Raw genomic sequence first — 23,075 nt, 5'->3', positions numbered from 1 at the left:
CATCAATTGTACTTCTGACTCTCGAGTGACTCTCGTTGACTCGCATATCCGCTTGGCCTTGGCGCATTCGACAATCCTGCGTGCTGGCCAGAGAAGATCTGTTACACTCAATATATTCCTGCCACGTAGCATTGGACCAGGTGGCTCCGCGGCACGTACCACTACACCGAGACCGAGGGCGCGAGCGTCAGCTTTAACTTCACCGGTGCGTGGCTGTCGCGATGCGCTGTATGTCTGCGCTGACCCTCCTCCCGTGCCACAGGCCCCCGTCTGGGTGTTCGGCGCCGCGGGGCCCGACTACGGGGACTACGAAGTGCGCCTGGACCAGGTCGTGCTCCAGCGCTCGGCGCACCAGGACAGCAACGCGACGCTGCCCTACGTGCTCTACAGCGCGCAGAACCTGACGTACGACCACCACGAGCTCACGCTGTCGAGCCGCGGGAACGGCGGGCTCCTGCTCGACTTCATCCAGACCACGGTGCAGCTCGCGCCGAAGGGGGCGACGGTGGAGAACCAGACGCTGGAGGAGACGGACGGGCGGATCAGGTACGAGGGCGAGTGGGGGAACAACCAGTCGGGCAACTTCAGCGGCGGGGGCTCGACGTACACGAACGGCGACGGCGCATACTTTGAGCTCAACTTCACCGGTGCGTGGGTGTTCTCCTTCCTGATTGCAGTTCGCTCACACTGGCTTCGTCTCCGTGCTCCATTCTTGTCCCTCGCGCCTCAACACTCCCACCCCCAGCCTCCGCCATCTACGTCCTCGGCGACAAGAAGAACGACCACGGGTTGTACGAGGTCACGCTCAGCTCCAACTCCTCCGGCTCGAGCTCGCAGCTACTGAGCGGCGTCTCCGGCTGCGGCGGCGCGTTCGGCGAGTCGTGCGAGCAGCAGCTGCCGTCGCTCAAGTACTTCGCGTCCAACCTCGCGAACGAGACGTACACGCTGCGCCTCGCAAACATCGCGGGCGAGAATAACTCGTACTTTGGTGAGTGGGGTACCGTTACGCGTGCACTCGGCGTTGTGGCGCGTACATGAATACGAAGCTGATAGTACCCAGACCTCGACAGTATCATCCTCTCCGTCCCGTCCGAGTACGACCCTCGGAACTTGTCGTCTCACGACCCCATCCCGACGAGCTCCGGGGCCAGCCCGAGCCAGACAGTGGGCAGCGGCGACAGCAGCAGCGACAACAACAGCGCGCTCGCCCTTCACAACCCTCTCGCTGTACTCGTTCTCTCGATGCTGTGGCTCGTGCGGCGTTGGTTGTAGACGGTAGTATACAAACAGTGTTTGCCTCACAATCAGCTCGTTTCGGATGACTACCCTGTGAATGTACTTTCAAACCGGAATGGTGTATGCTCCCTTGGCCGCATTTGGCCCTCCTCATCTGGGTGATCATGAACCGCGATACGCTCGTGCACCGAAAATGCCTGAATCGCCTGCACACTGACTTCCAGGTGAGTTTTCTGGACACTGGCGGTATTTATCAGAGCTCTACCAGCGGTCGCTCGCTCCATGACGGCGAGGCATACTCGGGAGCGTGCATGCGTCCGCTCTCTCCGGTCGTGGGCTTATGGCTATATTGCAATCAGTGGTCGCAAACACAATATAAGTATCGGTACTACACAATATGGGGGTACTACAGTGCTTGCATGCTCGCTGGCAGCCCTGCATGACCCATCCTACTCGATCGTCTCCGTTGCAGCGCCAGCAAGGCGTTGCCGTTTAGGTGGCAGCTCATCTGTTAAGTAAATTGATGAGCGCGCTTAGGCAAGGCGAGGATGGATGACGTACCGCATGGTGCAGGGAGGTCATCCAGGTATAAATCATACATGCTCCGTATGACGCTCGTCGCGGTGTCTTTGTGAGGAAGTCTAACGGTTAGGTCAGAGGAAATGATGACAAGGTCGATAGCTGGTGCATCTGCACTCGAGCCACGAAGCGTCTTCAGCCATAGAAAATATTCTATGTCGACTAAGTGCTGCTCTGAGACAGTGATCTGGAAGGCGGTGATGGTGTTTGTTGTAGGATTGTAGATGAATGAGTCTATTGTGAGCTCGTTCCGCGCTTTTGGCATGTAGTACTTCCCTTCCAATTTGATGCTCTCTCCTGAGTTATACTCGTGGATGGCAAGCACCTCGTTGGATGGGACCTGCGCGCTGCCATCATCCAGCTCGATACGGAGGGTATCGGTCGAGCCCCCATAGACGACCATTCGATATTTAGTACTATCATCAGGCTTGCCGGCAGAGTCCCCCCTTTTCGTGACCGACCACGAATAGGACATGGGCAGTAGATGATCCATGTGCGCTTCCAACAACTTGCCGGCTACAAATTTGGCTTGTGGACTCGAGGCGAAGAGACGGTAGAAGTGTCGTAGGAGATCGAATCGAGATAGCGACAGACTGTTCGAGCAACGAAGGAGGACATGTGTGGAGACGAAGTCGACTTGCACCACATTGCGCGTGGCTCCAGGACGAATCAAGAGGATGACTGACGAGACATCGTCATCCATGTGCAAAAACGATGCGTGCTTCGCGAGCTTCTCAAGCTGCGGCAGAGTGAGGTCCGCGAGAGCCGCTGTGAGTCGCTCGGCTGGAAGTTCGTCCCAAAGCTCGAAGGGCTCAGCTGAGCCGGCGAGGAAAGCGTGGTGCGTAGAGGGCCCATATCGGTCGTTATATGCTTGCAGAATGCGATCGGTTGCCTGCGATAGCACCGCGTCGCGCTGTAAGGAAAATCTAGAGGCGATGAGCCGCAACATCCATGATAGGAGGATATGCGTGCACGCACACCAATTGTGCCTCGTCGAGAGGCATGGGATCGATGATGTAGTGACGATAGATGGTCTCCCGCTTTGTCGACCATGAAGTTCTGTTGCTTCGTGGAGATGTAGCCTGAATGAGGAACAGATCGAGGTTCAGGATAAGGTGGGGCACGCTTTCAAGGGCAGTGTTCGAGTCGACAAGACACCAAGTTGTCCGAGGAAGCCCTTGCGCGAGTTCAGCCGGTTCGACCTTGGATGGTATCGCATACACGCCCTCAGAGTTGAAGATGAGGACTTTGTCGGGAATTGTCTGTAGGATTACAGTCCAATGTCTCTCGAGGCATCGTAATAGCGCCAAGGCGAGGAACATGGTCTTTCCTATACGGAGCGTTCAACCGATATGCTATACGGCAGGGGATGTAGACGTACCGATGCCCGGATAACCTGTGAGGGTGAACGCGTAGTTGAACGGAGCACGAGCCGCAGGAGTCGGATGGCCAGCTAGACCAGCTCGGTTAGTCCGAATTCAGTCCACAGGAGTAGGTTGCGCACCGTAACGCAAAGGTCCCTCCTTCGTTGCAAATTTCTTTTTACCACCAACGAAAGCCTCCTCCAGATTGCTCCAAGCGGCTTCGTACTCTCTTCGTATAAGAACGGCTTGCAGTCGAGTGAACGGGTCCAAAGGACACGGTACGAACGTCCGATAATCCTTCAGATCACTGTACAGCTCTTGAGAGCGGCTGTCGTCGCGAGCCTGCCGCCAATATTCCATCAGATAGTCTACGCGCTGGGCCTGAGGGCGCAATGGGCTCGCTTCCCATGCGCGCGCGTCCTCCGCATCGAGGCCTTCCAGATCGTCGTAGAGCTGTGGGGGGGATTGTTGCTGAGAATTGAGCGACATGATGGTGGAAAGCAAAGGGAGCGCACAGCCACTGCCAGTGCGGGGCTGTCACATCGACACCGTGAATGTATCCTTATACTCCGGGTTCACACATCGGTCCGCGAATATGTGCATGATCAGCTCAGACAATATTTAGAATGACCACATCAGAGTTCCTCTGCAACATGACCAAAGTGCATATCGATGGGGAACTCATCCGGCTCAGCGGAGACAAGGCCTGCTGGTCATGCGTTACACTGAAGCAGCCTTGTAGAAAATTGTTGTTGAACAGCAGTACGAGCGACGAGCATGCGGCACAGAAACAGATAGTACAACAGGTAATAAAGATACATCCTAGCCAAGAGTCACGCAAAAGCACCGGCATCATGAAGCAGCACTTTACTCTTCCTCCTCTTCCACGGCCTCCATCCGCACCTTCCTCGATGGCGGCTTCCGCGCCTTCGCTGTCGACGACGACACCCGCCGCTTCTTCCCCTTCACCCGCTTCTCCAGCTCCCGATCCTCTTCGCCCTGTAACCTATGCTCCTCCAGTATCTGTAGGAATTATCATCATCAGCAAACACGATCGCCGTTTCGCCACCCACGCACCTTCTCAAACTCTGCCAGCTCCTCCTCGTTCTTCTCATTCTTCGCCGCCTTGCTCGCCTTCGCCTGCTTCACGATCGCGACAAAGCGCTCGTACACGACCGGCTCGTGCAACTTGTCCCGATACAGCTGCTGGCTCTCGATCAGCCGCTTGATGCTCTTCTCGCCCTTGTAGCTGATCAGCGACAAGCAGAGCGCGATGTCCCTCCACTGCCTGGGGTCCTCCGTGAGACGGAAGCGCTGGCAGAGGCGCTCGACGATCCCATCCGTCTGCCGCTCGCCGGCGTTGACGTATGTGAAGATGTACTTCATCGTGCTCTCGAAGGTTTGCTCATCCACCGCCCGCGGACCCGTCGACAGGTGACTGATGACTATGACTGACATTAGCTGCATTCCTATGAAGGGATCGAATACAAACTCACTGTCTTGCAAGTTGTTGTAGATGGTCTTATCCTTCGACGAGATCTGAAGGAAGAAGTGCTTCGCCAGGTCCGCAATCCGCGGCTCCGGATCGCTAACGAGCTTCGCAATCTCGCCGATCTGGCCCTTGACCTTGATCATGCCGTTGTGAATGAGATGCGTGAGGACCATGAGCGTGTTCTTCTTCACGACAATGTCGTCGTCGCTCAGCCCGCGGTACAGGTGATTGTTGTTCTCGTCGATGAGGTGGCTGAAGGAGACGGCGACATCGCCCAGGGCGACGACGATGTTGCTGCGGATGTTGGCGTTCTTTGACGTCTCGAGGATCTTGAGCAACAGAGTGAGGTTGGCATCGCAGAACTGGCTGCTGACGCAAAGGAACTTGGCGAGAGAGAGCGTAGCCGCGGCGCGTAGGACCTTGTTCTGGACCATCATCAGCAAGGAGACTTGAGGCAAGAACCTCCACTAACCTTGTACTTATGAGGGCTAGCGCAGACGTGATGGAGGATAGGGCCGTAGAGCGCGAGCAAAGAGTCCTCCCCATACAATAGCTCGCGCTCCCGTATCCCCAAGAACATATCACCAAGCTCGTCCTCCGCGTTGCCCGTAACGCCGTCCAACCCATCCGCTTCCTTCGACGTGTCGCGGTTGTCTTGCTTCTTGCCTTTCTTCTCATCTGATATGATGTTAGCCCAAGTGCGCGGGCGATATGCCTTGATCTACTCACTGGCCTCCTTCTCATCCTTCTGCCGCTTCCACTCGCGCTCCACAACCTCCATGAACGCGATATGCCGGATCGCCACATGCCCCACGACGAACAGCAACTGGCTGAGCTCAAACGCATCCCCGAGATCGCCTTGCTCCCCAGCGCCATCGTTCGGCGTACCGAAACCATCCGGCCCTTCATCCATCGCATCCTCGTCGCGCTCGCCATCCTGGGCGGCAGACCCCGGCGCCGCCCGCTTTGAAAACGCGCGCATGGTCAGCGTCTTGATGACGGCGTTGCAGAACACGTCCGGGTGCTCGCTCAACGCGTACACGGTGTTAATGATTTGCTCGGCGAGCCCGAACCAGTCGATCTTGCGACACGGACGTTCGATGGTCTCCTGCAACTTGCGGAAGATGGGATGATCCACGGGGAAGCGCACGGTGTTATCGGCCAGGGAACCTGCAGGATAATGAGACCGGCCGATACAGTCGACAGTTTTGCGGTGTGCTCACCTTTGACCTTCTTCGCGCTGCCATTCAGGCGCTGCAAAGCTAGACAGGTATACCGAGCGAGCAGCAGATCCGTCTACAGCAAACTTCAGCCGAAGTCCCCGAGTGCTCAGTCTACAGACATACCTTGCCATGGTGCCCCAAACCCGTCTTCAGCATGAGATCGACTCGGTCCGTCAATACATCCCGTCTTGCCGTTGCGAGCATGCCGAGGATGATGATCGCGCCACGCCGCTGTTGCCTCGGTAAGGCCTTCTGCGCGCCTATGGATCCACGTTAACATACCTCCCACCTATAAACATATTTGGGCGTACTGTACACGCTCCAGAGCTTGCTGATCACGTAATCATGCACCAAATTCTCGCTCATGAACACGCGCATGAGTTCCTCCAAGCTGGTCAGCTCGGCTAACGTGCCGTCGTGCGTGAGTCTAGAATGACACGTCAGGGGGGTCAATGAGGAGGAAGAGGACAGATACTTACTCGATGAGGTTCTTCGTCGTGTTGTTGACGACCTCCTTCTGAGTGTTACCTTGGCCCTCGAAGTACAGCGTCTGGTAGCACTTGACCACGCGCTGCCGGATACCCTTGGCGTCAATAGCCTCCGCACCGTCGTCGTTCTCTTTCGAAGGCGCCGCCGTCGAGTTGTCCTTCTCCCAGATCAAGTGCAGCATCTTCTTCAAACCCTCCTGAAAAAGACGTCAGCATCTAATACCGAGCAAACCAGCCGATCTGGGCCGAAAACGCACCTCGCACTTGAACCCGCAAAGCTTCGCTCGCTCAAAGAACCCAATGGCCTCCAGGACCTCTGGGCGACTCTTAGAACCCAGCAGGTTGCCCATAGGCTCGACGACTTCCTCCACTTGCCCGATGAATGTCAAGGCGTCCTTGGCGTGCTTCCGCTCAAGCAGCGCATGCCGATACTCATCGCTCGTCATGTTGTTTACCACCGCGGCGACGGCGTCCGGGTCGATCTGAGAGTGACGCGGTTTCTTCTTAGCCTTCTTGGGACGCGGAGGCGGGGCCTCCTCCTCCTCGTCGACGTTCATCGACAACGATGGCTCGCCTCCTTCCTCGTCTCCTGCTTCGCCCTCTCCCTCCTCTTCCTCCTCATCATCGTCGACTTGCATCGCCTCCTCGTCTTGCGAGTTGTTGAGCTCCATTTGGCCAGCGGTGGGTTGCATGCTCTGCAGCTTGTCCGTCCACTTGTCGTACTCGGCCTGCCAGTCCTCCCGCCGCAGTTCGTCGCCGTGCGCGCCACCCTGATACGGGTGCAACTCGATGAGCGCGTTGATGAGCTGCACCGCGGCCCTCCGCACCGACGGGGTCGTGTCCTTGATTGCATCCGCAGCAACGGACATGATCCAGATGCGAGTCTTGTAAAACGCGGGCTTCGTGAGCTCGCTCTGGACGATCTGGCGGCAAACACCGAGGGCGCGTACACGGACAAACGAGGAGACATCCAAGGCGCGCTCCAAAAGAATCTCATAGTGCGCGCGCAGCTGCTTGTTGCGCTGCTCGGGGTCCTCCGCCTCCCTGGTCGAAATATCTGTGATAACATTGCCGACGACGTCCATGACGGCAGAGCGAACCTGGAAGGCTTGCTCCTCGAGCAGACTAGTCACCAGCGCGAGGTTCTTCTCAAACGTTCGCGGGACGAGGCTGCTGAGCGCAACTAGGAACTTCTGAAAGTTCTTCGCCTCCTTTGCCTCCGTAGGAAAGTGCCGCGAGGAGATGTCGGCGAGGACGTTGGATGTGAGCTCCGTGTTGCCGCTCTTCTCTATCATGTAAAGCAGCTCCGACATGCGCTCAGCGAGGTGCTCGTGATTGGACAGGCTATACATGACGTGCACTTGGGCGGCGGGGCCATGCCCGTGTTGGGTGACGGCGAGCTCGATGACTTTGTAGAAGTGGTCGCGGACGTCCTTGTCTTTCATGTGGGCCTCGATCTTGGCCACCTCCCATGCGGGTCGAGTGACGGCGCTGACATTGTATGAGCATGAGTACTTGCGATCGAAGGCCACACGTACTTGATAAACTCGTCCCTCTCCTTCGCGTCTGGCCACATCTTCTGTGACTGAATGCCTGACGGGCCGAGGACGCGTATGATGTGCTTCAACACATTGTCGATCTGAGCTGACCAGGACCACTCGCTCGTCTTCTTCTTCGCTGCCGAACGCGAAGCTGCCGCGCTCTTTCCCCCACGGCCACGCTTTGACTTGGGTGCCGGCGCGCTCGCCGCCTCCTCCTCAATCGGCTTCACTGTTTCCGCGATCGTCGCAAACCAGCAGAGCAAGAATGCATACATCTCAATCGCCGTCTTGTGCTCCACGTATGCGTCCTCGCCCATCGCCTCGAGGTCGCCCTTGGCCGTCAGCACGTCGCTCTGCAACCCGGAGCAGATGGAGTCGAGCATCTTGGTCATGAGTTGGCCGTAGACCTGGTTCGCGTGCTTCAAGACGCTGCGGTAGACGTCGAAAATCTCGGGATTCGTGATGGCGTCGCTGTTGCTCGCGACTTGCTCTATGGCGGCTGCATATGCCCTCAGTAGCCGTCGACGCGTCTAACCATTGTCTCGTACCTTCGAGGTAGCCTGCAAGGTCGCCATCAGGTTCGTGGTCGTGTTCTATCTCATAGTCGTCGTGCCCGCATGCCTGGAGCTCTTCGCGGAGGTCAAAGTGAGGCGCCATCGTTGCCGACGATGAGCGCGCAGAACGAGTTTATGAGATCACGTGTTCGTCGCGTCCAAATCCACGTGGCGCACATGTTGATGTGGCGTCTCGGACGAACGGCCACCTCTCGCGCGCGGAACGTCAGGCAATCCGTGAGATTCCGCTTTATACCGGCTCACAGAACTTCTAAGCCCTCTCGATAGCCATTGCTAGCTCGTGACAATGACAAGCGAACGCTAGCACACCCGACCCCCGAATCTCAGTCTGGGTTTCCCATTGTCAATGACCTCTCAGCTGCGCAGCTTTGGGCACGATTCACAACCCATGACAACAATCACAACCACCAACTTCATACATAGACTATCAAGTCGCTGAAGCCTCTGTGATTCGGGGGTCTTTCTCCCTATGTGCTCCTCAGAAAAGCAGCCCTCGTGATCCCATCTACGTTATCGGCCGCAGTTCAGGCGTGCTTCTTGGCCCTACTAGGGCTCTCGGTCCATGTCTTCCTGGAGACATGCCCTTGTCTTCTCCATAGATGCTCCACCGATTAGCTGAACTCTATACCTGCCTGGCCGCTGGCGACGTCAACGTCCCCCTTATCGTTTCGCGCGCTGTATATATCTGACTTGCTCGACAATCGCACGCTGAGCTTCCCCGCGTTCCTGCTCTCACCAGGCCTTTGCGAGGTCTCTGATCTGTCATTCCCGCGCACGATGTCGACTACGAAAGAGTACGTCCACTACCAGTGACAATCGGATTCAGCTGAACTACTTTCAGGAAGGCAGCAAACCAAATCCACCGCTTAACAGGCGGTGTGAAGAGCACAGTGAGGCCAAAGTTTATCCTGGACTTGCCGATAGACCGGACGCTGATCCAGAATGGATTGTAGTTCAACACGCTGAAGTCCAGACGTAATAGCAGGTCGAGCAGCAGCGGGAATACCTTGTCTTGGACGAACACCCTGACGGGAAAGGTGGGTGGTGCGAAGAACACTGTCTTACGTGGACTAGGGCGTCGTCAATCCCATAGTCAGTCCTCCTTGCTCTCGCTCGCACGCGGACTCCACTCATTCTTCGTCGTAGATTGAGATCGGATGAGTTGAACGAACAAGTCGCGGATACCGACGGAAGCTGCAAACTGTAATATACGCAAGTGTACAATATAAATTTATTCGCTTTGATCGGTTTCAAGGTTTTGGAGATGAGAACGCAAGTACAGGGATGGAATGCACCGTCAGGGGAGTCAAAGGCTTCCAGCACCGAAGCTGAAGTCGACGGGGGCGATCGCGAGCGCCGCTTCGGCGGTTCCCATATCCCTTGTTTTCCTCGACCGACCCGGAGATGATGGACAATCGACCCAACGCGGCGTGAGAAGGGTCAAGCGCGCGTTGAGTTTCGGGGCCCGAGCGTCTGCATTGGATGCTCGACGAGGCAGAACGATGATCGCAAGCCACAATCTGGGGATAGGCAGACATCGCCCGATGGCGGTGGAAGGGCGAGCAGACTTGCTGATGGACAGTCATGCACGCCAGCCAGGCGCTGGAGATCGGGGGCCTAAGAGCAGCGAGCGCCTTCGTGGTGCGTTGCGTGCGTACTAGGGCTTGTCCTTGTGCGGCCGGTCGTACTCCTAGCGGGGAGAACGGTTGATCGCATGCCCGGGGAATGACTTGCGCACTCGAGATGCGTAGGAATGTCACTTTCCTGCGTTTTCCGGCGGCGAAGCGTACCGGTCGTGTACCGTGGAAGGTACTCGCTGGCCTAGAAGCCGTAGCATGCGCCTGCTGATTCCATGCTCGAGGCTCGGCGTAGTGCGCCTGGCGTCTCACGACACGCAGGGATCGGCTGGCCGAGAGAGCGAGGGGTATCTACCGATCTTGCAACCAGTTGGAAAGACGCTGGCCTTCGCAAGGGTGGATGACAATATCGTCGAATGGCGGCGCTAAGCACGGTGCGCCTCGCCCGCCGTGGCTAGTAGATCCCCGACGGTGGCTTCGAAGACCACAGACACTTGCGATAGAGATATAGCGCCCAATCGTTACTTGAGTAGCCCGACCGATCGCGGACGTAGGCGCCGCACTTGAGGACGCGGCCGATGCTGGTGAACTTCGTGGGCTTCAACGCGTTCTCGGGGTCGCGGGCCACCTCGCGCTCGTACGCGTCTGATTGCGCGTTCTCGTCATCGTCTAGGTCGCCTGTGTCGCCGTCCGCCTCGCGGCAGACATCGTCCAGCCAAGGCTGAACGTCCCTTGCGATGTATTCAGCGCCTCTTCCATCGGTAACGTCAGATTGCCCGGAAAGAACGCTGCGAGGCAGGACAGCGGACTTTGGGCATGTCGGTTTCAGCCGATAGTCGTAGATGGAGGGCTTTGAATCTGGTGCCTTCGCCGTGGGGTATGGTGCCCTTGCCGAGCGCCGTAGCGCGCGCAATAGCTGCCGTGGACTTTCGTGGTTGACGGTTTTCAGAGCCGCGCGAGCCTCGGAGCCATCATCGCTCAGAGGATGACGATGGGGCTTCCATATGTCTGGTACAATAACGAATTCAAGAGGAGGCGGAACTCGCCAGGGATGTATGATATCGTCGATGAGCCCTGCAAGCCGGCCTACTTTGGATCGTTCGGAAGTTTCATAGGAGGTGAATCGAGTGTCGGCACAGAAGGCTACGAAGAGGGGGTGCGCGCGAGACTTGATGCGAGGTAGGTGGGCATATGGCGCCCTCATCTTCTTCACAGACGTCCCGTCATCGACGTAGAGAGGCAACCGTGAATAGTCCTTCAGGGTCAAGGGCACGAACTCGTACTCGTAGACTTTCTCCGGAAGTAGCTGTTAATACGATCAGAGGCCCATCGCATGCGCCATGATCAAGATGCAGATACCTGTGTATATCGCTTTCGATGGCGCGTGTTCCGAACCTTGCTATTGACTTCGACCAGTCTAGAGATCGAGTCCAAGACCTGCTTGGTGGCGACTAGCGTCCATTCGCCTTCGCATAAGAGTTGAGCCATGTCACTGCGCACTACAGAACATGGGATAAGCAGATACTCGCGTCGCGCAACACGCCACTCACGTTCAATATGGTTGAGGGGAGTCGCGAGATCGAGTTCACCTAACTGGAGACCCCAGCAGTACTCGAAGTGTTCTATCTACGCGGCAGTGACTGGTCAACTATTGCCCTCCATCATCGAGACTGCTCGTACCTGCCGACGGTACAGGCCCGCGTCCAAGTCCACAAGGCGGAAACTGACAATCGGCAGCGCATCCATATCTTGCTGCGTTGACAACGCGCGCAACCATACACTCGAAGACATCTGATACTACAGAAAAGTGGTGGCAGAAGCTGAGGCGGGCGGGTCCTCGCTGCTGGTGCAGTGACCGTCAAAGAGCGCCGGTGATCAAAAGCGAGTTCGGTCACGTGTAAGAACAAAGTCGATGTCTGACTCTCAAGGTGGTTACGAGGGAGAAGAACACGTCTGACGCAAGCTAGGATAGAGTGGTCGAGCAGAGACACCACTCAAGGTGGCAGCCTTCTTTGGGTTTATATTAGGGTTGGACCCTAGCATGTAGTGATACACTCTCGCCTCAACACTCTGTGAGCGAAGTGGATCGCCCTCGTCGCTCCAGTTCCCATGTTTCGACGGGCGCTGCACGCCATATCCAGCGGGTGGATGTTGTGGATGGCTAGGTGGTTGAGCCGCATGTTGGGTCGCGGACGCGCTGCGTGTACGTTCTTCCCGCCGTGCAAGACGTCGGCCTTGATTGCGATGCATCCGCAGAACGACCGACCGGCGACCGGGCATGGTGGCGCACAGTACGGGCGCCGCAAAGCCGCGCAGCCCGTCGACCTGCGCTGCGAGTCGGCCCTGGAAGGGGCCGTTCGCGCTGAATTTGTGGGTCGGCTATCGCGACCAGCTACGTGCCGAAGCACGCGTAGTCTTCGTGACGACGTCCAGGCGCGCCCCGAGATCGGATTTCGAGCTAGGGGATGAGGTCTATATAGCCCATCTTAGCTTGCTCGGGCGGATTGGAGGACCATAGGCATGTGCGATAGTTATGCCTCGCCCAGTCGTTGCTGCTGTAGACAGCCCGATTGTTACCGTCATCGACGCCTCCCACCAGTCCACCGAAAACATAGAACGTTGAGACACGAAGGGCGTTGGCGGGGGCGCGGGCGGGTTCCTTGCGATATCGACCGAGAACAGCGTCCCGGCCCGGTGATGGGGGAGGTGCGCGCTTCGTCTTCGCCGGGCTGATAGAGCTCAACCATTCGCGGAGATCGACTGCCGAGAAAGTGGTGCCCGTGTCGCTGTTGGAGGACCCGGACTCGGAGGCGCGGGTACTACGAGGAAGAGCGGGTGATTTAGGGCGAGGAGGAGGATGGCGTGCGTAATCGTATATGGACGGTCTGTTCTCACGAGACTTGGGCGGAGGTGAGGGCGCGTGAGTCACCTTGCGTCGAGAGCGCGCGGGCCTTTTCGCTTTGTCAGGATTGCAAGTGCTGAGTTGAGCGCGAGCAACGGAACCATCATCACTCGAGGGATGACGGTGCTCCGCCCAGACGTCGGGACCGACGAGAAACTCGACTGGAGGAGACCTCACCCAATGGTAGAGTACGGCGCTTATCATTGACCTAAGTCGTTCCTTCTTGACCTTTGGTAGCGATGGAGAGCCAGTAAGGATAAGGCTGTCCGCGCGAAAGATGACAAACAGTGGATGCGCATGCGACTTGATGCGAGGCATCTTCGAGTAGGCCTTGTTGATCGACCTTGAGGTGGAACCTCGTTTGAGGTAAATGGAGGGGCGGTCTCGCTTGGCTATGTGTAGTGGCACGAACTCGTATTCATACTCCTGCTCAGGAAGTTCCTATCTTTATGAGCATGTGGATGATACTTCGGCGCGGGGAACGTACTTCGGTAAACCGCTTCCTCTCATGCAAGTCTGCGCTTTTGTTGTATTCAGACAGAGCATTGATAGTGTCGATAGTTCGCTTAGTGGGAAGAAGGGCCCACTCGGATCTATCCATACGTTCGGCCATGTCGCTGCGAACTAAAGCGGAAAGAGAGGTTAGCGTTGTGCATACGAAGTATGTATTGTGACGCACGCTGAACGTGGTTGAGTGGCGAGGAGAGATCAATCTCCCCTCTTTGGAGACCCCAGTAGTATTCAAAGTGCTCGATCTAGCGACACGGATGATGAGCAGACCGCGGGTTTCCGCGAACTTCACAGACCTGCCGACGATAGAGGCCAGAATCAAAGTTTATGAGGCGGTAATTGACGATTGGCAACGCGTCCATGTCTTTCTGTGTAGACACGGAGGAGGAAAGGATAGAGGGGGACATTGTGTGAACGGGGAGGAGGCAAGCAACAGCGGGAGGGAAAGAACAAGGCGGTAATCGCAATCCCGGCCCGGCAGCCGCACGTCGCATTGACATGCTGCTCCGGCTCGGGATCAGCCGAACAAACGTTGAACAAAACCATCATCTGAAACTTCGCGCCGCCTTGTCTGTTCCAAAACCGGTCAAGCATTCATGGGTGTAATGTTCTTGCTGAGCTTTGACCACACACACACACACACCAGTAGCATGCATTCTCGAACGGTCATAAACACATTCTCGGCATATATAACTCCTGGACCGTCACTTGCGACGACTGCCCGTCAACCTCTCCTCCCCCCTTACATGGTGAGTGCCTTTCAACGTGGAAAGGGAGATGGGCAAGAGAAAACCCAACGCAACCCTTTCCGTGGGTGGTGCTGGCCGCAGGCAGCGTGCCGCCGGCAAGAGTCGTCAGAAGACTGTCACCCCCGCGCCATCCCAACTTCGTCGTAGCCCCCGACTTCAGGCGAGACTTGCTTCCAACGTCGTAGTGACAATACCGACACCGACACCAACACCGACACCAACACCGACACCAACACCGACACCAACACCGACACCGACGCCTCCCCGCAAGCGCCGCAAACCGCGACCCTTCAGAGTCTGCGCCGCTCCCCGCAAATATGCTTCCTCCAGCGCCTCCTCTGACCCTCCGTCTCCTCGGCCGACTCTAGCGAACTACGACAACAACAGAGACTACCATCCCGCTCAATCGATTCGCAGTGACGATAGCTCTACAGTGGGCGAGGAATCCACGCCACCAAAGATCTTTATGCCTGCGCGGAAGCCTGACCATGAGGACTTGATCCTCATATCTCCTAGGGGCCGTGTCTGTGTCGTAACTCTGGAGCACAATGGAAATGGCACCGTCGAAGATTGCCACTTGCTTGATCGTGCTTGTGGTGCCGACCCGCAGATCGTGAGTCTCACTTATCGTGTTCATGTACTGGCTGATGCTGACACGTATTCACAGGTCGATGGCATGGCGATCCTCATGGCTATCGAGCGTGGCACGCTCGATGTCGATTGTCCACGGAACCGAGTCTTCCGTGCGTTTTCCACCCACTCGCTTAACTTTTGACGTTCTGAACCCCTTGTAGTCGAGTCCAAAATGCACACCGCGATGGACAATGGGAAATGGGTACTTTTCCCCACGGTAGAAGACCTTGAGAGGATGCTGCTTGCGCTCACTGGCGAGCAGCTGGATCCAATCGAGGGTCAGCAAGAACCGCCACGCCGTAACTCAAATGGTTTCACTCGCCACACGGATGTGCGTAAGAACTACTTTTCTCATACTCCGCTCTCAACATGGAACCTGACGCGTTCTCGAAGGTCTTCCCCAACATCATCCGGAAGTTCTACATCGTTCCCCTGTCCACCTGGGCCGAGGGCCTCAAGATCTATCGTGAGCGCGAAGTCAACAGCCCCGAGCCGCCTATTGTGTATGGACCGCCGCCTTTTGAGGAGATTCCACCAGAGGACCTACACTGCGACCCCTACTTTGTCGTCTGGAAGGCGTACAAGGCGCTGGTTGGATCGGGCGTTCGGGCCCCTGCTCATCATTGGGCTCAGGAAGACCTGATCCGCAAGATCGGCGAGATCATGTGGGCCCGCGGCCTTGCACCCAAGGCATAATTTCTTCATGACTGCTCTGCGCTGGCGCTACGACGGCCCTGGACTCGTCGCAGCTTCGTGCACTCGACGCTCCTTCATCTCTTTATTCTTACTTTATTTCTCCCCGTCTGTTGTATCCCTGCGGTCTTTGCGTTGTATTGCTAGCTGGAACACCCTCGTTAATGTGTAATGTCGACGTAGTCTGGTTGGAATGTGACGTTTACTTGGGATATCTCATATCGCTTGAGCTTGAGAAGCCACCTTTCGATAGATGGGGTTTTTGTTACGATATCGCGCCAACTGGCGACGGTCGCTGAGTCCGAGGTTCAGGTTTTTCGACGCCGCAGATGGCCAGTCTTCCGGAGTAAAAGCCAGGTAACGTCAATATATTTGCAGACGGCGGCAATGACAGCGCGAAAGTGCGACGAGATCTAGTCTCCCGTAGGCAGACGTTCGAAGAAGCTCCGCAGTGAGGGATTGAGACGAGATCCGAATGAGCTTCGTAAGTGACTCGCAGGCCACAGGACGTGAGCTGTCGACGTTGTCGAACTCCAGTAGTATTCGAAGGCCAGACCTGCCGATGATAGAGAGGCCAGAATCAAAGAACATGGGGCCGTTATCAACGATTGGCAGCGCGTCCGTCTCTGCGTTGACACCGTAGAGATGGAAAGTATAGAATGCGCCATGCTGAAGGGGACGAAGAATGAAGGGCTGCATACGACGTGATGAGCAGCGGTAGAGAAGAGGCAGGACCGTGTACAGAGATACCACACTGGTTTCCATTTCCGTCCATAATAGAACCCGGCAGTATAGACAGTGCATCCACGCAAACAAATTCGATCAGCGATCCACAGCCGTTCTGCTGAGTATATTGACAAAAATACAATAGAGCCCACATCAAAATTCAGTCCGAATCAGGCTGAATCCCGCAGACGACGCGACGAGGTTGAGTAATAATAAGTCGGCGAGGCCTTCTGAGCATCTGTACGGTCGCAGTGTCCCGCCCTGCGGCGCTCGCGCAAGCAAATCGGACACCGCTCCGCGCTGGCTGATCCACTCTTCTTGCATGGACGTAGGGACCACCTGCTCGTACCCGTCGCGCCAGACTCCGAACATGGCGAAGGACCGCATAGGCGATATCAGGGCGAAGATCGATAGCATGCACGCTACGCTATGCGTAGGGATCCCGCCGACAATTAGTAACGCCGTTGATACACAGCTGCGTGTCGAGAGTAGGGCCCGGTAGGTATCCTATCGTCCATTGCCTCGGAAGCGGCTGCACCGTGGTCGAAAAGGGCACTAGCTACCGTGATAGCCCACGGCGTGGCAAGGTATGCAGCGGGCTTGGGATTTATCGACGCGGTCGGTGGGGCCTTCGCATGCTCTTAAGCGGAACGACGAACGAGGACCAACGGCAGGCACACTACCGTCGCAGGGTCTTGCCGTCGTCTGGCGCCCAGCCTCGAGTACAGGTTGGGCTACTCTTGGGCGTCGACCGACTATGCGCAGCTGCGCGCCCAAAGGGAGCCCGGCGAGCGACATGATCCAGTCGTGCGTCGCGTGCCACCTGACTCGCGATGAAGTACAGCGTCAGCTGTCGCGTTGACTTGCGAAGTCGTGAGCGACACGAAGAGCGTGGGACGATATCCGAGAGGACGTTTCACAGTGTACTTGACTGTTATGTGACGAGGTCAACGTAGTCGAACTGGGCCGCCTCGGGTGGATTGGACGACCAGAGACACTGGTCATAGATATGCATCGCCCAGTCGTTGCTGCTGTAGATGTAGCGACAGTTCGCATAGCCACCTCCCCCATACAGTCCACCGTGTCTTTGAAGCAGCGTGCCGCGGAGCGCATCGGTGGGGGCGCGAGCGGGCTCCTTGCGATAGCGGGCAAGGATGGAGTCAACGCTCGAGATAGGAGGCAATGCGCGCCTCGTCTTGGACGTGGGGCTGATGGAGTCCAACCAGCTACGGAGATCAACCGCCGAGAAAACGACATCGACGGCGCTATCGGAGGATCCTGAGTCCGAGGCACGAGCGCTGCGTGGAAGCGCCGGGGATTTCGGGAGAGAAGGCGGGCTCCGCATATAGTCGTATATGGATGACTTCGCCTGAGCAGTTTTGGGCTGAGGAGAGGGGGCGTGGCTGGATTTGCGCACAGCGCGCGTCGGCCTCTTCGTGCGTGCAGGATTACAGGAGCTAAGCTTCGCTCGAGCGACAGACCCGTCGTCGCTTGAGGGATGGCGATGTTCGGCCCAGACATCAGCAGGCCCCACGAGAAACTCTGCCGGAGGAGAATCTACCCAACGGCGGAGCGTGTCGTTCACTGTTCGGACAAGTCGATCGCATTTGGTTTGCGATAGGGACGTATAGCCAGCGAGGATTTGATCGAATATGCGAAAGATTACGAAGAGAGGATGTGCGCGAGACCTTATACGAGGCACCCTGGAGTATGCCTTCTTGATTGTCCTGATGGTCGAGCCTCGCTTGAGGTACATAGAAGGGCGATCTCGTTTGGCGATGTGCAATGGCACGAACTCGTATTCGTATTCCTGTTCAGGTAGTTCCTGGATCCATGAACATTGGGTCGTGACGACGGTTGATGGAACGTACTTCGGTGAATCGCTTCCTGTTATGTATGCTTGCAGTCTTGTTGAAGTCGGACAGCGCATTCATGGCGCCGAGCGTTTTCTTGGTGGGGAGTAGGGTCCACTCAGACCTGTCCATACGCTCGGCCATGTCGCTTCGGACTGTGGTAGAGGACGAGGTTTGTTAGCACGTAGCAAACGGGAGGGGCTTTGCGACGCACGCTGGATGTGGTTGAGTGGCGTAGAGAGATCGAGCTCTCCCTTCTGAAGGCCCCAGTAGTATTCAAAGTGCTCCATCTGTGAGGTCGGATGAGAAGAGGGGCTAACGGGTGCTGCGGAGTCCACCGACCTGCCGACGATAGTAGCCAGCGTCGAAGTTAACAAGCCGATAGTGGATGATGGGCAGCGCATTTAAGTCCTTCTGCGTCGATATAGAGGTTGAGAGTATTGAGGGGGGCATGTTTAGCAAGCAAGAGGAAGAGGGGATGCAACCAAGAAGGCGGGCGGGGGGCGAGATGGAAAGACAATGGAGTCGAGGACGAGCGCTGATGGCAAACCCGGGCCGGATGAAAGGCATCGGGCCGACCTCGGCATCAGCCGAACAACAGTCGAACAAAAGATTCTGAGACTTGTGCCTGCATATCCCCGCATTTGTGACCGCGCTGACCAGTGCAAACAGGCAACATGCTGGATGCTTTGTTCTTCCCTTACCCCATACGCAGAATGCATAACATGCATCTTGTAATGATCATAAACACCACCATATATAAAGGCCTGCTTCTGCTGGCGGTGGATAGCTCGTCGCTTCCCGTTCATGGTGAGACCTCATCCCCCCAGGTGCTCTATATGTGCTCACGAAATACAGGCCCCCTTCTCGGCGAATGGCTCTCAAGAGAGGCAAAGCGACTCCTTCGCCGACCGGTGTCGTCCGCGGACAACGTGCCACCAACAAGAGGCGTCAGACGACGACTGTTCCCCCTACGCCGAATCTCCGACGCAGCCTGCGGTCGCAAGCGTCAGCCAAGAAGACATCTGCTCGTGGCGGTCCTATCCCTCAAGAAATCCCTCCTGATGTGCCAGCTCCGTCGGTGTTTGTAACTGCTGAAGAGTCTCCGAGCCCCGTCTACCAACGCCGGAGCATACGATTGGCAGAAGCGCGCGCAAGTGGCAAAAAACTGGCCCCCAAATACGCGTCCTCTACTACCTCCTCAGACGCGCCGTCACCACGCCCTACGTTCGCGAAAATTCCGACGCAGATTTCGTTCCCTCCAATCTTGATGACTTGGATGACGGCTCCACAACATCCACTCCGAGCAGGGAGTCTACGCCGCTCTGCAACATTGACAATAGCATGTCACGTCCAGGCCACCAGCGTCTGATCGATAGATCTCCCTTGGGATATGTCTGCACGGCCTCCTTGCGCCACAATGCCAACGGCGAAGTGCAAGACTCTCATATCCTAGACCGGTGTTGCGCAGGCAACCGAAAACTCGTGAATTTGGCTCGATCTTGTCTACTATTGCACAGCACTGACGTCAATACGCATAGATCAAGGGATTCGAGACCGTCATGGTATACGAACCCGGTACCTTCAATGTCGACAGTCCTTCGAACCGAGTTTTTCGTGCGTTGCTCTCCTCTCTGACGTGTTTTCACTGTGCTTACCCCCGTCAGTTGCGTCCAATTACCACATCATGATGGACAAAGGGAAATGGGCGTATATTCCCAAGGCTGCAGATCTCGAGCGGTTGCTGGCCGCATTGAAGAAGGAGCAACTGGGGCCCATTGAGGGCCAGCAAGCGCCGCCCCCGCGTGGCCCGAATGGGTTCACGCATCACAAGGACGTGCGGCCCCTTCTTCTTTTCTTTCGCGCTCGCAGTGGCTGACATTCCCTCAAGGTCTTCCCCAACGACATCCGGGGATACCACATCGGTCCTTTCTCAACCTGGGATGACCCTGCCCTCGAATTCTCGCGCAAGCGCGAGGTTTACAGCACCGAGCCATCTCTGGAATTTCGGCCTCCTTGGAACACGCCGCTTCCGATCGTCGAACTGCCTTGCTCTCCTTACTTCGTCGCATGGAAGGCGTACAAGACGCTGCAGAATGAGGATGTGCACTTGCCTGCCCATCTTGCTACTGAAGAGGCGCTGCTGCGCAAGATCGGTCAGCTGATGTGGGACTATGGGCTTGGTGTTCCTTGCCCCAGCTGAAGGACTAATCTGGGCTCTCCGGTCTCCGTATCTTCTCAGCGCTGGCGCCACGACGACATCTCTTCCCATGAATCTCAAATGGTCCATGACTTTTCGCAGCTTCGTGCTCTCAACGCTCATTCACCTCTTTATTCCTATTTCTATTTCTCGCCTGTTGTATCGCCGTGGTCTCTGTGTTGTATCGCTACCTACAACACTCTTTTGTGTAATGACAATGTAGCATGCTTGGGATGTGGCATTTGTTTAGGATATCTCTGTTGCGCGAGCCCGCAAAGTCGTCGTTCAATATATGAAGTTGTAATGCGACATCGCATCGACCGGCGATGGCTACTTGGTTCGAGGCTGGAGTCGTGGAGCGCCGCACATAAACCAATCTTGTCGCGAGGGATTCGGGCAAGGTCAATGATATCCACAAACAGTAGCAATACGACGATTCGAATAAGCTTCATAGGGGACTCACGAGCTATGAGATCGTGAGGTCGACGTGACCGAACCTAGCCTTCTGTGGCGGATTAGAGCACCACAGACACTTGTGATAGACGTGCCATGCCCAGTCGTTGCTGCAGTAGACGGAACGCTGAAGGCCGTCGCTGGCAGCTACAAATTCAGCGTGGGTGACAAGCAACGTGCCGCGGAGCGCATTGGCGGGATCTCGCGCTGGTTCCTTGCGATACCGAGTGAGGATGGCGTCGCCGGTTGACGAAGGGTGTTGTAATTCGGCAAACCCCGAAATTACCCCTTTTGAGAACAAGGAAGGTCTGGATCGCGTGGTAACGAACGCCGCGGCGCGGGTGCAGAAGATGGCGATAAGGTAGCCTGCGAATAGATACAAAACTCGTACCAGGCTTGCTCTTTACCTCCACCAGGGAACTAACTGGCGTCGGCAGCAAACGCAGACGTGACCATGGCACCACTCACTTTAGACTCGTCTATCCTCGTCTTCGGTGGAGGGGGCACTATTGGATCATCTACGGCCTTGCACCTGGCGCGCAAGGGTTACCAGAATATCCGGGTGCTGGACGTGTACCCTATACCTAGCGCGCAGAGCGCAGGGAATGACCTGAACAAGATCATGGGGACGAGCCTCCGCAATCCCGTGGATAAACAGCTCAGTCGCGAAGCTAACGACATGTGGTAAGGCCTCGTTTCTCGTAAGAAACGGAGCTGCTACTCGTGGGACTCACCGAATCTCCGCCAGGTTGAACGACCCGACATTCTCCCCCTATTTTCATCGTACCGGACGGGTAAGCCAGTATAACGCGGGAGGTCGATAATTTGCTCACATCCTCACCGCAAGCTGGACTGCTGCGGGTCTCCAGAAGGAATAGAGGACTTGCGGAAGACCATCGAGAAGCTCAACGATGCCGGGCTTGGGCACACCGCCGAATGGCTCGACAATGAGGAGGATATTGTAACGCGGGTACCCTGGCTAGCTGGTAATGAGATGCCTGTGAGTGTTGGGTCGCACATGAGAGCAATCCTGAGTGAACTCCACTCACATTGACGTAGGGGTGGAAGGGTATCTACTTCGCCGACGGAGGCTGGCTCGCTGCCGCAAAAGCCATCAACTCTGTAGGCCAGGAGCTAGCGCAGCTCGGCGTGAAGTTTAGTTTTGGACAGTGGGTCGCCTCGAATACAAGCCCTGCGGGCTATATTAACGCATCCCAGATCTGGCGCATTTGAGCGTCTTCTTCTCTCGGACGACGGGAGTACTTGTGTGGGTGCGGTCGCAAAGGATGGCACGGAATATCGTGCCGACCGCGTCGTCCTGGCTGCAGGTGCATGGTCGCCCGTGTTGGTTGACCTTGAGGACCAGTGCTGCTCGAAGGTGAGCTGCTGCGCAAATGACCATAACTCTCGCTCATTGTTGCAAGGCCTGGGTCTACGCACATATGCAACTGACCCCGGAAGAGGTTGAGCAATACAAGGGATGCCCAGTCGTCTACAACGAGGACCTTGGCTTCTTCTTCGAACCCAACGAGTACGTCTGCGCACCTGAGGTCGGCCTCGTAGATCTTCATGGTGATCACCGCTCAGGTTCGGCGTCATCAAGGTCTGCGACGAATTCCCCGGTTTCTGTCGCTACAAGTTGCATCAGCCGTTTGGTGCGCCTGCGCCGAAGCCAGTGTCTGTACCGCGCTCGCATGCAAAGCACCCTACAGACACCTACCCCGACGCATCAGAGGTGACCATTCGCAAGGCCATTGCTGCGTTCCTGCCGCGTTTCAAGGACAAGGACCTCTTCAATCGCTCGCTGTGCTGGTGCACAGACACCGCGGATGCTAACCTGCTGATTACGGAGGATCCGCGTTGGAAGAATCTCATCCTTGCCACGGGCGATAGCGGGTACGTGAGGAGCCCCTATTGGGACGAGCAATGCTAAACTGCTGCAGGCATTCCTTTAAGCTGCTGCCGATTGTAAGCGATAGCTGTTGTACAACTAGAAGACGGCTTACCGTATCTACAGATCGGAAAACATGTTGTCGAGCTGCTCGAGGGTACGCTGCAGGAGGACATGCGTCAGGCATGGCGTTGGAGGCCAGGCTCCGGAGACGCTCGCAAGTCAACGCGGGCAGCCCCCGCCAAGGACCTAGCTGAACTTCCGGGCTGGAACCACGACGGCGAGAAGACGGAACTCAAGCAAGGGCCTGGTAAGGAGACTGCCCGGGCGGCTAAGGCAGCCAATGTTCTCGAGCCCTCAGGGTCGACGTGCTGTACGGTACTGTAAACG

The 23,075-nt window shown here is 56.6% G+C and overlaps 10 protein-coding genes across 10 annotated transcripts; 5 read left to right on the top strand and 5 right to left on the bottom strand.

Moving 5' to 3' along the window:
• Positions 1-141: 141 nt before the first annotated feature.
• SCHCODRAFT_02714995 (uncharacterized protein) lies at positions 142-1,575 on the top strand (the record flags this gene model as incomplete). The annotated part of the gene is made up of 4 exons (XM_003027713.2): positions 142-228; positions 263-647; positions 746-988; positions 1,061-1,575. Coding segments are annotated over 4 exons (927 nt in total), but the record flags the coding sequence as incomplete, so codon positions are not given.
• Positions 1,317-1,955, top strand: SCHCODRAFT_02640414 (uncharacterized protein). The gene is made up of 4 exons (XM_050346145.1): positions 1,317-1,449; positions 1,502-1,580; positions 1,629-1,744; positions 1,798-1,955. The coding sequence occupies exons 1-3, from the start codon at positions 1,352-1,354 to the stop codon at positions 1,677-1,679; spliced, it is 228 nt and encodes a 75-aa protein (XP_050197892.1). The 5' UTR covers positions 1,317-1,351; the 3' UTR covers positions 1,680-1,744; positions 1,798-1,955.
• On the bottom strand, positions 1,629-3,706 carry SCHCODRAFT_02640408 (uncharacterized protein). Its single transcript, XM_003027445.3, has 5 exons — positions 3,320-3,706; positions 3,197-3,268; positions 2,794-3,145; positions 1,798-2,741; positions 1,629-1,744 (listed from the first exon to the last, which is right to left on the bottom strand). The coding sequence occupies exons 1-5, from the start codon at positions 3,666-3,668 to the stop codon at positions 1,686-1,688; spliced, it is 1,776 nt and encodes a 591-aa protein (XP_003027491.1). The 5' UTR covers positions 3,669-3,706; the 3' UTR covers positions 1,629-1,685.
• Positions 3,707-3,912: 206 nt separating this feature from the next.
• Positions 3,913-8,683, bottom strand: SCHCODRAFT_02640406 (ARM repeat-containing protein). The gene is made up of 12 exons (XM_003027444.2): positions 8,472-8,683; positions 7,921-8,422; positions 6,640-7,873; positions 6,374-6,579; positions 6,206-6,321; positions 6,018-6,154; positions 5,895-5,967; positions 5,401-5,841; positions 5,144-5,349; positions 4,676-5,096; positions 4,257-4,624; positions 3,913-4,202 (listed from the first exon to the last, which is right to left on the bottom strand). Exons 1-12 carry the CDS (start codon positions 8,578-8,580, stop codon positions 4,047-4,049), a joined length of 3,969 nt encoding a protein of 1,322 aa, XP_003027490.2. The 5' UTR covers positions 8,581-8,683; the 3' UTR covers positions 3,913-4,046.
• A 1,846-nt stretch (positions 8,684-10,529) lies between these two features.
• SCHCODRAFT_02602676 (uncharacterized protein) lies at positions 10,530-13,894 on the bottom strand (the record flags this gene model as incomplete). The annotated part of the gene is made up of 10 exons (XM_003027443.1): positions 10,530-11,381; positions 11,471-11,541; positions 11,626-11,668; positions 11,756-11,872; positions 12,283-12,418; positions 12,589-12,894; positions 13,186-13,418; positions 13,465-13,601; positions 13,657-13,732; positions 13,784-13,894. The coding sequence occupies 10 exons, from the start codon at positions 13,892-13,894 to the stop codon at positions 10,530-10,532; spliced, it is 2,082 nt and encodes a 693-aa protein (XP_003027489.1).
• Positions 13,895-14,030: 136 nt separating this feature from the next.
• On the top strand, positions 14,031-15,773 carry SCHCODRAFT_02752522 (uncharacterized protein). The gene is made up of 4 exons (XM_003027712.2): positions 14,031-14,849; positions 14,904-14,979; positions 15,031-15,200; positions 15,263-15,773. The coding sequence occupies exons 1-4, from the start codon at positions 14,265-14,267 to the stop codon at positions 15,563-15,565; spliced, it is 1,134 nt and encodes a 377-aa protein (XP_003027758.1). The 5' UTR covers positions 14,031-14,264; the 3' UTR covers positions 15,566-15,773.
• A 668-nt stretch (positions 15,774-16,441) lies between these two features.
• On the bottom strand, positions 16,442-16,705 carry SCHCODRAFT_02516278 (uncharacterized protein; the record flags this gene model as incomplete). Its single annotated transcript, XM_003027442.2, has 1 exon — positions 16,442-16,705. The coding sequence occupies one exon, from the start codon at positions 16,703-16,705 to the stop codon at positions 16,442-16,444; it is 264 nt and encodes an 87-aa protein (XP_003027488.1).
• Positions 16,706-17,222: 517 nt separating this feature from the next.
• On the bottom strand, positions 17,223-18,594 carry SCHCODRAFT_02705519 (uncharacterized protein; the record flags this gene model as incomplete). Its single annotated transcript, XM_003027441.2, has 4 exons — positions 17,223-18,113; positions 18,160-18,296; positions 18,356-18,431; positions 18,484-18,594. The coding sequence occupies 4 exons, from the start codon at positions 18,592-18,594 to the stop codon at positions 17,223-17,225; spliced, it is 1,215 nt and encodes a 404-aa protein (XP_003027487.1).
• A 421-nt stretch (positions 18,595-19,015) lies between these two features.
• On the top strand, positions 19,016-20,344 carry SCHCODRAFT_01175367 (uncharacterized protein; the record flags this gene model as incomplete). Its single annotated transcript, XM_003027711.2, has 5 exons — positions 19,016-19,218; positions 19,287-19,626; positions 19,683-19,758; positions 19,809-19,978; positions 20,033-20,344. The coding sequence occupies 5 exons, from the start codon at positions 19,016-19,018 to the stop codon at positions 20,342-20,344; spliced, it is 1,101 nt and encodes a 366-aa protein (XP_003027757.1).
• A 904-nt stretch (positions 20,345-21,248) lies between these two features.
• On the top strand, positions 21,249-23,072 carry SCHCODRAFT_02515964 (FAD dependent oxidoreductase; the record flags this gene model as incomplete). Its single annotated transcript, XM_003027710.1, has 9 exons — positions 21,249-21,478; positions 21,543-21,588; positions 21,642-21,794; positions 21,854-21,963; positions 22,013-22,172; positions 22,219-22,325; positions 22,382-22,690; positions 22,738-22,762; positions 22,812-23,072. The coding sequence occupies 9 exons, from the start codon at positions 21,249-21,251 to the stop codon at positions 23,070-23,072; spliced, it is 1,401 nt and encodes a 466-aa protein (XP_003027756.1).
• Between the last annotated feature and the right edge of the window lie 3 nt (positions 23,073-23,075).

Source organism: Schizophyllum commune, assembly GCF_000143185.2.
Source record: "Schizophyllum commune H4-8 unplaced genomic scaffold SCHCOscaffold_12, whole genome shotgun sequence".
NCBI lineage: Eukaryota > Fungi > Basidiomycota > Agaricomycetes > Agaricales > Schizophyllaceae > Schizophyllum > Schizophyllum commune.
This window is presented reverse-complemented; position numbering and strand designations above follow the sequence as displayed.

Coding starts and splice junctions, on each gene's coding strand:
- SCHCODRAFT_02640414 (XM_050346145.1), top strand. CDS start 1,352: ATGGTGTATGCTCCCTTGGCCGCATTTGGCCCTCCTCATCTGGGTGAT. Junction 1,450..1,501: donor ATGCCTGAATCGCCTGCACA/CTGACTTCCAGG, acceptor TCAGAGCTCTAC/CAGCGGTCGCTCGCTCCATG. Junction 1,581..1,628: donor CTCCGGTCGTGGGCTTATGG/CTATATTGCAAT, acceptor TATCGGTACTAC/ACAATATGGGGGTACTACAG.
- SCHCODRAFT_02640408 (XM_003027445.3), bottom strand. CDS start 3,668: ATGTCGCTCAATTCTCAGCAACAATCCCCCCCACAGCTCTACGACGAT. Junction 3,269..3,319: donor GGAGGGACCTTTGCGTTACG/GTGCGCAACCTA, acceptor GAGCTGGTCTAG/CTGGCCATCCGACTCCTGCG. Junction 3,146..3,196: donor CACAGGTTATCCGGGCATCG/GTACGTCTACAT, acceptor CGCTCCGTATAG/GAAAGACCATGTTCCTCGCC.
- SCHCODRAFT_02640406 (XM_003027444.2), bottom strand. CDS start 8,580: ATGGCGCCTCACTTTGACCTCCGCGAAGAGCTCCAGGCATGCGGGCAC. Junction 6,322..6,373: donor ACGACGAAGAACCTCATCGA/GTAAGTATCTGT, acceptor GTGTCATTCTAG/ACTCACGCACGACGGCACGT. Junction 6,155..6,205: donor CAAGCTCTGGAGCGTGTACA/GTACGCCCAAAT, acceptor GTGGATCCATAG/GCGCGCAGAAGGCCTTACCG.
- SCHCODRAFT_02752522 (XM_003027712.2), top strand. CDS start 14,265: ATGGGCAAGAGAAAACCCAACGCAACCCTTTCCGTGGGTGGTGCTGGC. Junction 14,850..14,903: donor GTGGTGCCGACCCGCAGATC/GTGAGTCTCACT, acceptor ACGTATTCACAG/GTCGATGGCATGGCGATCCT. Junction 15,201..15,262: donor GTTTCACTCGCCACACGGAT/GTGCGTAAGAAC, acceptor GCGTTCTCGAAG/GTCTTCCCCAACATCATCCG.